Genomic DNA, 12,656 nt, shown 5'->3' on the forward strand with positions numbered 1-12,656 from the left:
TTTTATCTTAAACCACCAAAAACACAAAGTTTATACCTGTTGAACACTTCAGTTGCAAAAGTCTGAACACAAATAATCATCCCTTCTGGAAATACGTTTGGTCGATGAGCTGGTGACCAATAGTTACACCACCTAAATCCACAACTTGTTTAAAAAAACAAAAACAATTACAATGTGATGTAGTAATTAGTCTGCTTCAGGTAGCTGTTTCCCTCATTTTTCAGGCTCTGCACTAAGCTGCGCTAATCTCCTCCAGCTGCAGCTCAATATTTAGCGATCAAACAAGACAGAGGTATCAATCCTCTCATGTAGCTCTCATTGCTCTCCTAAAATAACAAACTCTCCCTTTTGGTCAATAATACAGTAATATACTAATGAGAGCTGGAGACTGAACAAGCTGTCCTATTAGAAAAAACAACAACCAGATATGTCATCTGTGCCAACAGGACCAATAGGACTGATATGACTGTTCAAATGTGTCCTTTCATTTTTAATCCTTCCAAATTATTTGACTCGACCTTATAAACAAACTGTATCCAGAATACTTCTGTCATAAACCCCTTGCACTATTGCCCACAATGAATTTCCCCCAGGGGACAATAATGTATATCTTATCTGGTCTTATCTTAAACCAACCTCCAGCTTTAAATGAGCTCAAATGGGAGCGAATAAAAAATGCACATGTCAAAAAACTCAATAAATCCCAAGCAAAAAGTGATGTAACTTTGTGCTCCCATTTTGTAAAACCAGGAATATGGTGGTATCTTTTCAGATATGGTGAAAAAGAAGAAAAACTATTTTTAAAAAAGTCAACAGTGAATCAATGATTTCTCATGTCTGATTAACTTAAGAGTAAAGAACAACTTTAAAAACAGAGTGGCATTTTATGTCTTCCAGCTGTGATATTTCTTCAGATAAGTTGTCCTGTCCAGATGTGACGACACAGGCAGAGGCGGCTCATTCTTCTCTGCCCTGCATTTCAGTTTAATTAAATGAAAACAGTCAAAACAATTAGCTATAAAAACAGGACTCCATCAGACAACGCCACCTCTATGCAAGGTGTATTGTTATAAACAATTGGGTCGGCAGCAAATCCTCAGCTAGAATAGGAGCACAAGGTGACCCACCACTGCACAATAAGAATCCACTTAAACGTTGCACTGACGCTACTGAAGTCATGCTAGAAGAAACCTCAGAGAAGGTCTGATAACAACAGGACTGAATACCACTGTGAGTAGGAAAATACAACAACTCTATGATCAGGCACTGTATGACTGCACACAAGTATGCAACGGGGATAACAACAGATCACTGACTTTCACACGAAGCCAACCAGCAGTGTCACTGTATATAAAGTTGTATAGAGCAGATATCAACAGCAGTGCTACAGGTGAGCTACAAACACAGAGAGTAGTCCTCCCAGAATTATTAGCATGAAGCTTTGGGGCAGTGTAAAGAAACCTCAGTCATTTGCATCACTCTGATGTCTCTGACTTCTGTAGTCGCTCCACTCTGCCGAGCACTCGAGGCTGCAATCACATGCAATTTCTTCTAATTCCTCAGAAGGACAGCAGAGAGCTGTCCGTGTCAAAGCGCAAACCATCGTTTTCTTTGTTGCCTTGTTTTTTTTGTTTTACGCATGTCTTTCTTCGACATCTCTGCTTGGCACCCGGGGCTTCATTAGAGTTGACAGACATAATTAAAATGCCTCTCATCAGCATCTCTCAGTCGCTGGTGCATAATTGGCACTTCACTGTCAGTAGTAGAAACTAGTATATATGTACCGTAGTTAGATAGTACAAACCCAACACGTGTTTACAGTCATTTCAACCATTCCAGGCATTTTTACAAAATACTACATAGAAAATGAACAACTTTGGACAAAATATCATGCTAGTCAGAAAACACGCCCCTCTTTTCTCTCTCTCTCTGTCTCTCTCTTACACACACACACACACACACACACACACACACACACACACACACACACACACACACAAGCAGTAAGGCTTTAGGGTTTCATCACGCTTTGAGCATGTCATGCAAACACCAGTGTGTTATTGACATATTCATGCAATGCAACTGGTATTCTGCACTTTGACTATGTGCTCTATTCTTCTTGTCAACATTTAATACATTTACATGCACACAGGTACTGTCTTTGTCCACTGCAAGTACTGTGACTAAGGCAATAGCCCGGTTGCATAAACTGCAGTGTTAATTTCTGTTTACATGACTGGTGTATTTCATTTGATTACACAGTAAAAAATAGTGACTTTTATTAACCTTGGTCCTTATTCAAAAGCAGTGAAAGCACTTTGGCACAGCTGCAGACTTGCTTACTTAAATTAAAATGATGCTTCAAAATAAGATGTTAAAAAGAATTTGACATGTTGGACTGAAGCATAATTTTCTTCATTTTTTTTTAGCCATCTTTTAAGCATTGAGGGAGTCAGTCATCCTGAGGGACTTCTGTGGACCAGAGTGGAAAGAAATGTTAAAATGTCACAAAGATCTTTCATGTGGCTGTGTTTCCGACTGCAAAATTGAATCCCCTCTGCTCCTGTATTCTCGGTGTTGAGCAACTCTGGGGTTATGCCAACTGGTCTGAATGCAGAGTGAAAATGTTGGCGCACCTATTTGGCAAGAGCCTGTTGCCTAGTTGCACAAGATTTAATCAAAGTGTATGAGGCATGCATGACAGGCTGCAGCTGGAAAGTCCACACAGATCCAGGAGATTTCATCAAATGTATAAAATATATGATGGAACTTCTTCACTCTTCTTGCAAACACATTTTGTCCTGCTTTCCTCTACTCTTATTAACGTTTCGTGCAGTCAATGACATAACAGGTGGTCATTTAAGACATAAAAATCCATGTATACCAAACTGCATCAAATCTCATCTTATTAAATCATTTCTGACTCTTCATGTAAGAAAATAAATCTACTTATAATTAATATTTCAACATGTTTGAAAGTTTGATCTGGTGATTACAGTAAAAGAAAAAACAATTAATGGTAAATTTAATGAATTTTACAACTAAATTGATTTGTTTTGAAAACAGGCTCAAAGTGGAGTTAGGGCCATGGAGCAGATGATCTCAACATGTTTGACCTCGTGGATACACATGTTGTGATGTGTGTTGTGATGGAGATTTGTAATCATAACTTTTGTTTGTCCACAAGGAAACCCAGCAGGGCACCTTCAGTTTTGACACACAACCTTTTTGCAGTGCATGTATGTTAATCAGCGTCACTTTCTTTCAACGGGAGCATAAGTACAACAACAGAATCAGATTATGGCAATCGTCGGCTTTAGTCATACTTGCAATTATCAATCACATTATACTTGTATTTTTTGATGTGTATGTAAATGTAATTATCGTGACTGATCTGTTTGCCCCCCCCCCCACTCCCACCCCACCCAGAGAAGGTGGGCCATGGCAACTGGGATCAAAGGGTCATTTGCACATCAGGATGTAGTGCCACTTCAAAGCTCGCACTGATTCACAAAGGCATCTTTGTGCCTAACGCACGGTGTCGCTCACGTAGGATCCCATCCACCGCTGCTGTGGATTTTTGTCACATTATACAAAACTACCACCGCCACCATGTGATGAAAACAGTACTACAGGTGTGACAGGCTGATGCGCAAGTGTCGTCCAACCTTTGAACCAGACCGGACTAAGGAAGTTGACACATGTCCAGAGAAAAAAAACAACTTTGATCTTTGAAATTCATCTGTTGCCGTTGAGTCCAGCTTGGTTTAATAAACAGGGAGAAGGAACCAGAAAAAACCTGAACCACCATTAATCCAGCAAGTCACTCTTCTTTCTAGAATCTACTTTCTAAAAATGCTTCAATTTCCCTCCCATTTCGTTGTTACGTTCACTGAATTTAATTAAAAAAAAAAGAGCAGGTTGTACAGAACCCAGTGCAAACATCTAATTTAAAGATTTATCAGTATCCTTGGTTTTTTGCCTCCTTTGACCTCCAGGTCGTGAGGCTTTAAAGCCCTGAGAGCAGCTTTGTGAGTGGCACCTCTCGCTCTCCCAGCAGCGTGTCCCTCTTGAGGCTGGTGCCTTTATTCACCACCTTGAACTTCACCGAGAGGTTCTTCACCTGAACAGAGCTTATTGAGTCGAAGAAGAAGTCCTCGTTGAAGACCGGATTGCGGCTGTTCTTGATGATGTTGCTCCTTTGCTTCTGCAGCTTGCCCGGGTTCAGGTAGACCGACACGCAGCAGTTGATGCTCTTGATGTCAAAGTGCTTGTCGTAAAGACTCTCCGCCGCCAGGACACGGATCAGCAGGCGCGAGGTGCCGGAGTCGTAGTTGGCGCTGATCCTCACCGTGCCGCCTTTGTGCAGGTTGATGGTGTGCTCTCTCTGGAGGCCGTGGTCAGATGCCCCAGCGCCGCCGTGGAAGGAGGGGACGTGGAGCCGGCGCTGGATGTTGGGGCTGGGCTCGGCCGAGCTGCACTCGTCGGTGGAGAGGGAGCTGTGGCGGGCGAACGTTCGCTTGGCTTTCACCACTTTGGCCTGTGTCTCATGGGTGAAGATCTTGAGCAGAGACGCCGAGCGGGAGAGCAGCGGAGAGCTGAAGGGGGAGGACTCGGCCGAGGAGCATGTGTCACTTTCCCCACCGCTGAAGTATCGATACGGGTTCATGTGAGAGGAGCTGAAGTCGGCTGGATTCAGATGGTTCCCTCCCTCGCTCTTTCCTGGGGTCTTCCTCTGGGTGTTTGGGGAGGTGATGGGACTGGTAAGTTCACAGTGGAACAGTGACTCTTTCCGGCGAGTGTGGGGGCTTTCCTTCAACGTTGCAAAGCCGTAAGATGTCTGAGTCTTGGGAACATAAGGCAGGGACATGGCCGTCTGTGACTGGGGGTCTGCATTCGTGTCTCCAGCCACGACGTCGTCAGCGCTCTCTATCTGTATGATGTGGCGGTTTGCTGCTCTCAGTAAGTTCTTAGTGTCTCCTGCGATCTTGGCCACCAGACGTGGACTTCTTGGGCTGCTGATCTTCTTCCCACAGCCGATGGTTTGCTCCGACGTGGATGGCTGCAGCCCCTCTTTGGGCTTCACATTAGAAGTCTCAGGCTCTGGGGGGCAACTGACCAGCTTTGGAGGAATGAAAAAGTCTGGGATCTTGTCAGGGGTGAGGACGTTGCTGTAGGCTGGAGTGACACCTTTTTTGTCTCCGTTTTCCCCCTGTCGCAGCACACCGGTCTCCACCGACCCACGGATCTTATCCAGAACCCACATGGTCCCACCAGTCAGTGGGAGGTGTGGGTGCGTGGACTGAGTGCAGTCAGGTGACTCTGCAGTTAATGAAACAAAAGAGGTGGAGACGTAAATGATCAGAGGAGGGAACAGGGAGGATAAAAATAACACCTGTGTGTTAGTGTTGCAGCTCTGAGCAGCAAACAGCCTATGATTAAACCTTGCGTGTCTAAAGGATCAACACTGAATAAACAAGAGGCACTACAGACACAACGGATGTTCTTTAAAGAACTGTGGTGAATTTACGCGGCTCACTACATGTTAAGAAAGAGGAAGGGACAGGTCTCAGCAGCATCAAGTGGTTAAACTGACTAATTTATATAAAATGTACCAGATACCAAGAAGTCAGCATCACAACATTTACAATAAATGATAATTAATGGTTTTTAGACTTCAGGCTTTATTGTTTGGTAGAGACGAGAGAATAGAGTTAGTGCAGGAATAGATAAAAGTGGATATGCTCTTAGAGAGATTTTAAAAGGGTAAATTTGAAGTTGCATTCTTTATTTTACAAATGATCCACATTGTATGTTCTTGAAAATGCTCCAACCTCTCTTAATGTAACTCAACATTTTATTCTTTAAACTACATTTTATTTCACTGAATATAGCGTCAGGAGGAAAAAACGTCTTACTGTTGGTTTTCTTTTAAATTGATAAATATAATATTTCTCGTGTAATTAATCTAACTTCTTAACAAGTGCATTTTTTAGTTTTACACGAAAACGTCGAGTAAAAATAATGGAGGATAAAAGTTACAAAGTGAAATTGACTCCAGCGGGTGCGAGCAGGCTTCCTGCTTTTTGCGCACCAATCCGCTCCCCAAAACCTCTAAAATGTAACGTCGCCTTAAAGCCTGAGACAACACACCGCACTTATCTACAGATATGCATTGATAATATACTTACCTTACAGTAAGAAAGCGACACACTTCTCTTTCTTCGTCTGTTTGCTCAGTAACAGGTGTTTTCTCCTCGGGTAAGCTCGTGCGCTCCGCGACGCAGCTCTGCGCCCTCAGACGGATCTCAGCTCCGGAGCTCCTGTCGTGCGCTTTATAGCCTGGCACACGGCTGCGGCTGACCAATAAGATCAAACTGTGCGTTTCCGTGTTCCCCAGCAGAACCAGCTAGAAACGCACTGGTTACATATCAGAGGAAGAGGGATCTTACAGGTGGCTTCACCCCTGTGAGTGTGGTACAGTCAGTCTGCACCACGCTGAGGAAATCTGATATTTTACGTTTGATTTGTATTTGTATTAGTGTTGAGTTTTCTTTTTTAATCAAAGATATAAGTATTGTGTTGTCATATCACATGGTTGTAAGAATAAATGCACCACAGTCACTACTTATGTTTGTCCTGTTTTTAAACTCAAATCAAACTTTCATCCAAGGATTTGAACATCATGACAATTAGAGAATATTAATACTCAATACATTATCACATTTTTTTATAGGCCTACAACATGGCACTTGCACCTCCATGTGCTGTGTGTCAGTAAATCATCACATCTAATAAGACTGTGCTCATTTGAATTTGACCAGGAGAAGCGCATGCAGGTGAGCAGACAATGCTCAATGGAGAACCTGCACCCGTGTGCATATTAAATTTACAGCAGCAGCTTTTTTTAATTTATTTTTTTATACAGTGCCTTCTTCTTTTTCTGTATGCCATTGCCTGTCTTTGGGGTTTCAACCGACCCCGGAAACTTTGCTATGGCAACAAATACATTTGTCTTTCTAAAATAGGAAGGGCCCCACTGACTTCATTGATCTGCCAGACAAAAAAGCACTTTGTTTGTCCAGATTGCCATGTATTGCCATGAAGTGCCATGTATCTCATGAACAGAGAGGGGGGAAACAGATGCTTTATCAGACACCAGAGCAACGCTGCATTGGCTTGACAAGAAGACATTTTGGAGACATTTGAGCTACTGTGAGAATCAATAAGTGGTGACAGTGAGTGAAAGTGGCAGCAACAGCTTTTACAAACAGCAGATTAACAAACATTTAGCGTGAATAGCCCTGGAATGGGTGTCAGCTCTGCCTGTCTCTGCCTCACTCGGATGGAAAATAAGATGAGCCTGATTGTTGTAGATGGAGTTGCCCTTCTTGTCACAGCTAATTGGGATCTTGCAGGGCAAAACAACCAGGGCATTATTGTACATGAGTTGTAGGATCAAATCCCTATTTTAATTCAAGCCTCTATTTAAAAAAAAAATAGTATGAGTAACATAAAGTAGTTTTTTTTTATGTCATGAACATTTTTTTTGACTCTTTGCTCAACAATCAAAGATAAAGTCAGTCCAGATAAACCTGCTTCAGTGTTGGCTTTTACATTTGTATAACACTGATATTTAGCAGAGGTGCCTGTTGGTATATAGAAGCACCTGTAGTGTCTCTACTCGCATATGCACACCACACATGACAAAAATGTGGATCCACACAGGAGGAGGGACTTGCTACACGGCATTCTTCACCCGGTGGTGGAGCTGGACCTGATAGTGACAGGGACGCTCAGGGGGACAGCCTCAGTGTGGCATGTAAACTGTGTGAGCTATTTGAGCTCTGAGTGGGGATAATTACACATTTTTGCAGGCTGAGGTCCTCCCAGAGGTCACGTTGTGATGTAATCAGCCAATGGAGAGAGCCACTTACCATATAGATTGCAGAGGCACATTTGAACCTTCACCCACTGCTGTCAAGCTCCGGCTCAGCCCCCTATAGACACTCGACCTACAATGCTCATCAAACATAACACATTTTTAAAGTTAAGCTGTTTATTGAGAAGCAAAACAATACGTTTTTTTATCAGCGAAAAGTGACAAATTTGGAGCATTGTTGCTTTAATATCTTTTTTACGTTATGTTCCTTTCTTTGCCCCAACCAAACCTCATGGAAAAATAAAATAAAAACAAAGCAGTAACCAAAAAGTAACACAACTTTAGGCCTTCAGCAGTAGAATTGGGTTTATTTGTTTTCTGGCTCCCCCTACAGTTGCAGAGTGTAGTTACCTTTTACAGCACTGTCGTGAGTACAGGTCGCGAACTCAGAGACAGTGGTACACCTGCATTTGTTGACAAGCTGGAAAAAACATAACCAGCAAATAAATTACCTATGAGTCCAGCAACAAGATGGCGAGTTTGACGTTTGTTGTAAAGTGATACGTGTTCTTGCGAGCTGACCCTGGGCAGGCCACCAATTTTATATAGTGCAATAAAAGGCCAACTGGGAGTGAGGTGTTCATGAATGGGCCATTCTTCCTGTTGCAAGTAAATGAAATGTTAAAAATTATTGAAACCTCATAAGGTAAAAATAGTCACACAGTGTTACTTTAGATGAGTTTCAAAACTGGTTATTGCTCTTATCAAGTCATTGATTAATCAATTCAACACTGCAGTTCACAGCTTCTCCCTTTTTAAGGGAAAAACAATATAGAGTCTACACCTAAATCCAACAAATTGGGTTATGTTTATCAAAATAAAGCAGAAACGATATCTCCTGTGCAGCATTTGATTGTCATAGCACTCTGCGAACAACTCCCAGGTCCGCACTGTTAACAGCTTCCTTTACAAAATAATGAGATCGATACACAAGCGTCTGAGAATCTCCAGTGTTGAGACAAAGATGGGCTGCAGCCTGGGAAAAGGTTAATGTGTCTGTTCTGCTCTCATTAAGGGGCTGGACCCTACATCTCTGTCCAAAAAAAAAAAAAAAAAGGAACACAGGTTCTCACAAACTCAAAAGTACAAACATTAGTGAACTTGGTCATTGACCAGCACAGATCTGACTCACTGCTTGCTTGTTCTCTCCTGTCATCTGGATAGATGGACCTACAGATAGCCAGTGATGGGGGGCAAATATGAATTATAAAACACAAAAACAAAAACAAAAACAAGCTGAAGGACTTGATTCACCACAGTGTCGTGACATCCTCCCTGTTGACGTCCAATTGGCTTCCTGGAAGGACAGGAAGGAGGAATAGAGACTGGTACGCAGAAACAAGGCCGCCAGTCTGAACAGCAGCTGCACAAAAGCTCTGCAGGACGTCTAGTGCTTCTCCAGGTTTGCTCATTGTGCCTTTACACTGTGTGTGTGTGTGTGTGTGTGTGTGTGTGTGTGTGTGTGTGTGTGTGTGTGTGTGTGTGTGTCTGCTTTGACTCCTAGCATGTACGGTCACTCATTATGATCGAGCAAGAGAAAAAGGAAGAAAAAAAAAAGGGAAGCGGCCTAACACGTCATAGGGTCCATTTTTACCCCACGGCCTCTTATTGTTGCCATCCATCTCTCTTTCTTCCTGCCAACCCGCTCCCACCTTCCACACAACTTCTGTTGCCTTGGAGACATCTCATATCCTGACATATGGATCAATCCTCCACCCCACCCTCCTTCATTAACCAACTCTCTCACATTTCTTCACCTCTCCGGTCTGTTACAGTTCACCCAGTCCGTTCGTTTCCTTTGCCAGTGCAGCTATCCCCGGGTCATCTACGGCTCTGACTCAGCTGGCCTCTACTTGCTTGAGTCTGAGAGGAGATCAGTGCTGAACTACCAGCTGGAGCAGAAGGACGCAGGGACGCATGTGACTCACGGTCACAGTGTGAAACACACCGAGGGAGGATCAGGGGTTGTAACATCTGGCTCTAATCCAGCAGTCGGGTTTATAACCTGCAGTTTAAGCAGAGTGTTATCCTTTCAGGACAAAAGAAAAACACAGCAGTGCCAAGTATGAAAGAAAACACAGAGGGAGAGGAGCAATTGTGCAAATGCCAGAACCATTTGAGTGTCTTGATTTTTCTGGTCTGCTGAACTGGCATTTGGATTGGACACACGCAGGGCAAAAGGTCAGACCTTTCACAGGAGACATATTTGATGGACTTGGTAGCAAAGGTGGTATATCTGTGTGTGTGTTATAGCCTGTGTGTGTGTGTGTGTGTGGGCGGCAGGTAAAAGGATGCAAGAAAACAACAAACAATTGATTGGAGAAAATTGCTGTCGGTGTTGACCTGACCTGATAATGTGAATCTTCCTCTGTGAAGTCTTGCAGATTGATTTCCGTCATTTTCAAGCGTCAGATAACAGGCAGCCGAAGGAGGCTCAACTTTAGCAGGAAGAAAGAATATTATGGGCACTTGTATGTGGGAAGGTAAATTCTATATATAATACCTGTATTACTCTTGTTTTTTTTTTTTTTTTACTGAAGATGGCAACAACCCCGACTGGAGGATAAAGGCAGGGAAACACGGCAGACTTCAGATTGTAGTGTTGATGCAGAATAACCAAAGTTTGAACTGAGAAAACTAAATAAACACACACTTTAACGAGCAACGGTTGACAAAAATACACCAATGTAGTTATGCCAGATACTTAGCTTTGATGCTTACATGTTTTTATCTCTCCTCTTTGTGCTCACTAGGGTACGAACCACTGTCAAACAGCTCCAGTGTAAACAGAGACAAGCTCTTGCTGCCACCTAGAGGTGTAAAGCATGAGGTTCATTATACATGTGTTAGTATGAATAGAGCCCAGGGAGAAAACCTATAGAAAAAATGGGTTTTTTTCAGAGTTGATGATGAACTTTAGTGCAAAAATGTGAACACGACATGACATGAGCTTGTTTGTCTCCACTAAGAAAAGCTTATTGCATTCTGGTGTTGGTGCATTTGCTGAAAAACAAAAAACAAACTCTCACCTGTATTTTCTTGCAGGATAATACACATGCCTTCAAAAAACCTGTAAGACAAGACACAGCGACAGCAACTTCATTACTTTCTTAAAACTGGCTGTTGTGTTGTGCAGGATCAAAACTCTGTCTACAGTAAAGCTGAGCAGACACAGGAGCTGTTCCACTCTGACAGGCTCTTTGAAACTTTAATGTCAACAGGTTTTAAGTGTGTTATGCTTGTTTCTGATTAGTTAGGAAACTTTACATGGGAAAAGTGAAAATGAAGATGGGCGGAAAAGGCAGCCAAATGAGAAAAGTGGAAGCAGAGTGTGAGAATCTCCACATCATCAGCCACCAGAGGATGAAGTGTTTTAAAAATGTCCCCACCAGCAGCATACTGTCAGTTCCCATTTTGTTCTTTTTTTCTTTTCTTAATGACTTGTTTGATTTTATTATTTGTTTTTTTCCCCTTATTCCATACTTGAGTGCTGTAAGTATATGCTTTATTTTTGATATGACTGTAAATGATACATGTATTAATTGTTTTTTTATTAACAAGGTATACTTTTTCTATTTTCAATATGGGAGGTTATATTATTGTTAAGATTTGTATTATGTCAAATGCAGCGCTGCTACATTACAATTTCCTGTGAGGGATTGATAAAGGATTTCTGTTTCTGATTTGACAAGACTTGCTGGAGAAGTAGCTAAAAAGTTCTCGGTAATATAACCTCCTTGGCACTGTGATCAATCAGTAAGATATGTATGGCTGTGTCCAACTCAGACACAAATTACACTTACTTCAGTCGTACCACTTCAAATTCTAGACACACCATCACATTTATGCTTTGTTATCCAGTAACGTTGAATAACCCTGGTTCAGGCTGTCACTGCAACAGAGCATTCTGCATTTACAGAGCAGTGAAGCAGAGCAGACACTTTACACTGTGTGGTGTCTTTTATTAAATCCTCCCTGCCTGCAGCCTTCCAGTTATCTGTCAGACTTTTTGTTGGTTCTGTTTTCACAGGCTGAGTTACACTCCAGGTGATGAGTAAACTCAACTGACTTGTAAACTCAGTGGCATGTCCACGAACAGCACATGAACTATCATAGTACAGATAGACAGTGCAAAGCAAAGCAAAGTGTAGCAACTGCAGGTTATTTTCATTATCGATTCATCTCTTGATTGATTTCGCAGCTCATCTTTTGGTCTATTATGATGTTGTGAAATTCACAAGTTCATACAATCCTGTTTAGTTGTCAGTACAAAACTCAAATCTACTCAGTTTATAACAAGATCAACTGATTGTTTCAGCACTAGTTGGACGGTTTGTAAATGTAGGATCCCATGCCATTTTTGACAGCATGCCAAAAAGGAGATGGCATTTACATCATGCAAAGCAGGACTACGACAGAGCTGACAAAACACACAGGAGATCTCTTACCAAAGTTTCTTGGTCTTCAGATTAGCTGAAGAACAACCAGGAAGGAAACAGGAGACAAGAAAAATAAAAACCAAGGACATTTAGATAAGGCTTTTCTTATACTTTTAACTGATAAAACACAGAAAGCCTCAGAAAATCCTTTAAAAGTCTCCACCACCCTCTGAATAGCAGGGTGACTACTGAGTACACATCTCATCATGCGCTTTCCTTTCAGCTTAACTCAGCCATCAAGTGAAAGTGAACAGAAGAGACATGAGTCTTACCTC

At 42.2% G+C, this 12,656-nt stretch overlaps 1 protein-coding gene across 1 annotated transcript; it reads right to left on the reverse strand.

Moving 5' to 3' along the window:
- Window positions 1-4,009: 4,009 nt before the first annotated feature.
- LOC310984513 (C2 calcium-dependent domain-containing protein 4C) lies at window positions 4,010-5,266 on the reverse strand (the record flags this gene model as incomplete). Its single annotated transcript, XM_083969733.1, has 1 exon — window positions 4,010-5,266. The coding sequence occupies one exon, from the start codon at window positions 5,264-5,266 to the stop codon at window positions 4,010-4,012; it is 1,257 nt and encodes a 418-aa protein (XP_083825859.1).
- Window positions 5,267-12,656: the final 7,390 nt, after the last annotated feature.

This window comes from Trachurus trachurus (assembly GCF_905171665.1).
Source record: "Trachurus trachurus genome assembly, chromosome: 4".
Lineage (NCBI taxonomy): Eukaryota > Metazoa > Chordata > Actinopteri > Carangiformes > Carangidae > Trachurus > Trachurus trachurus.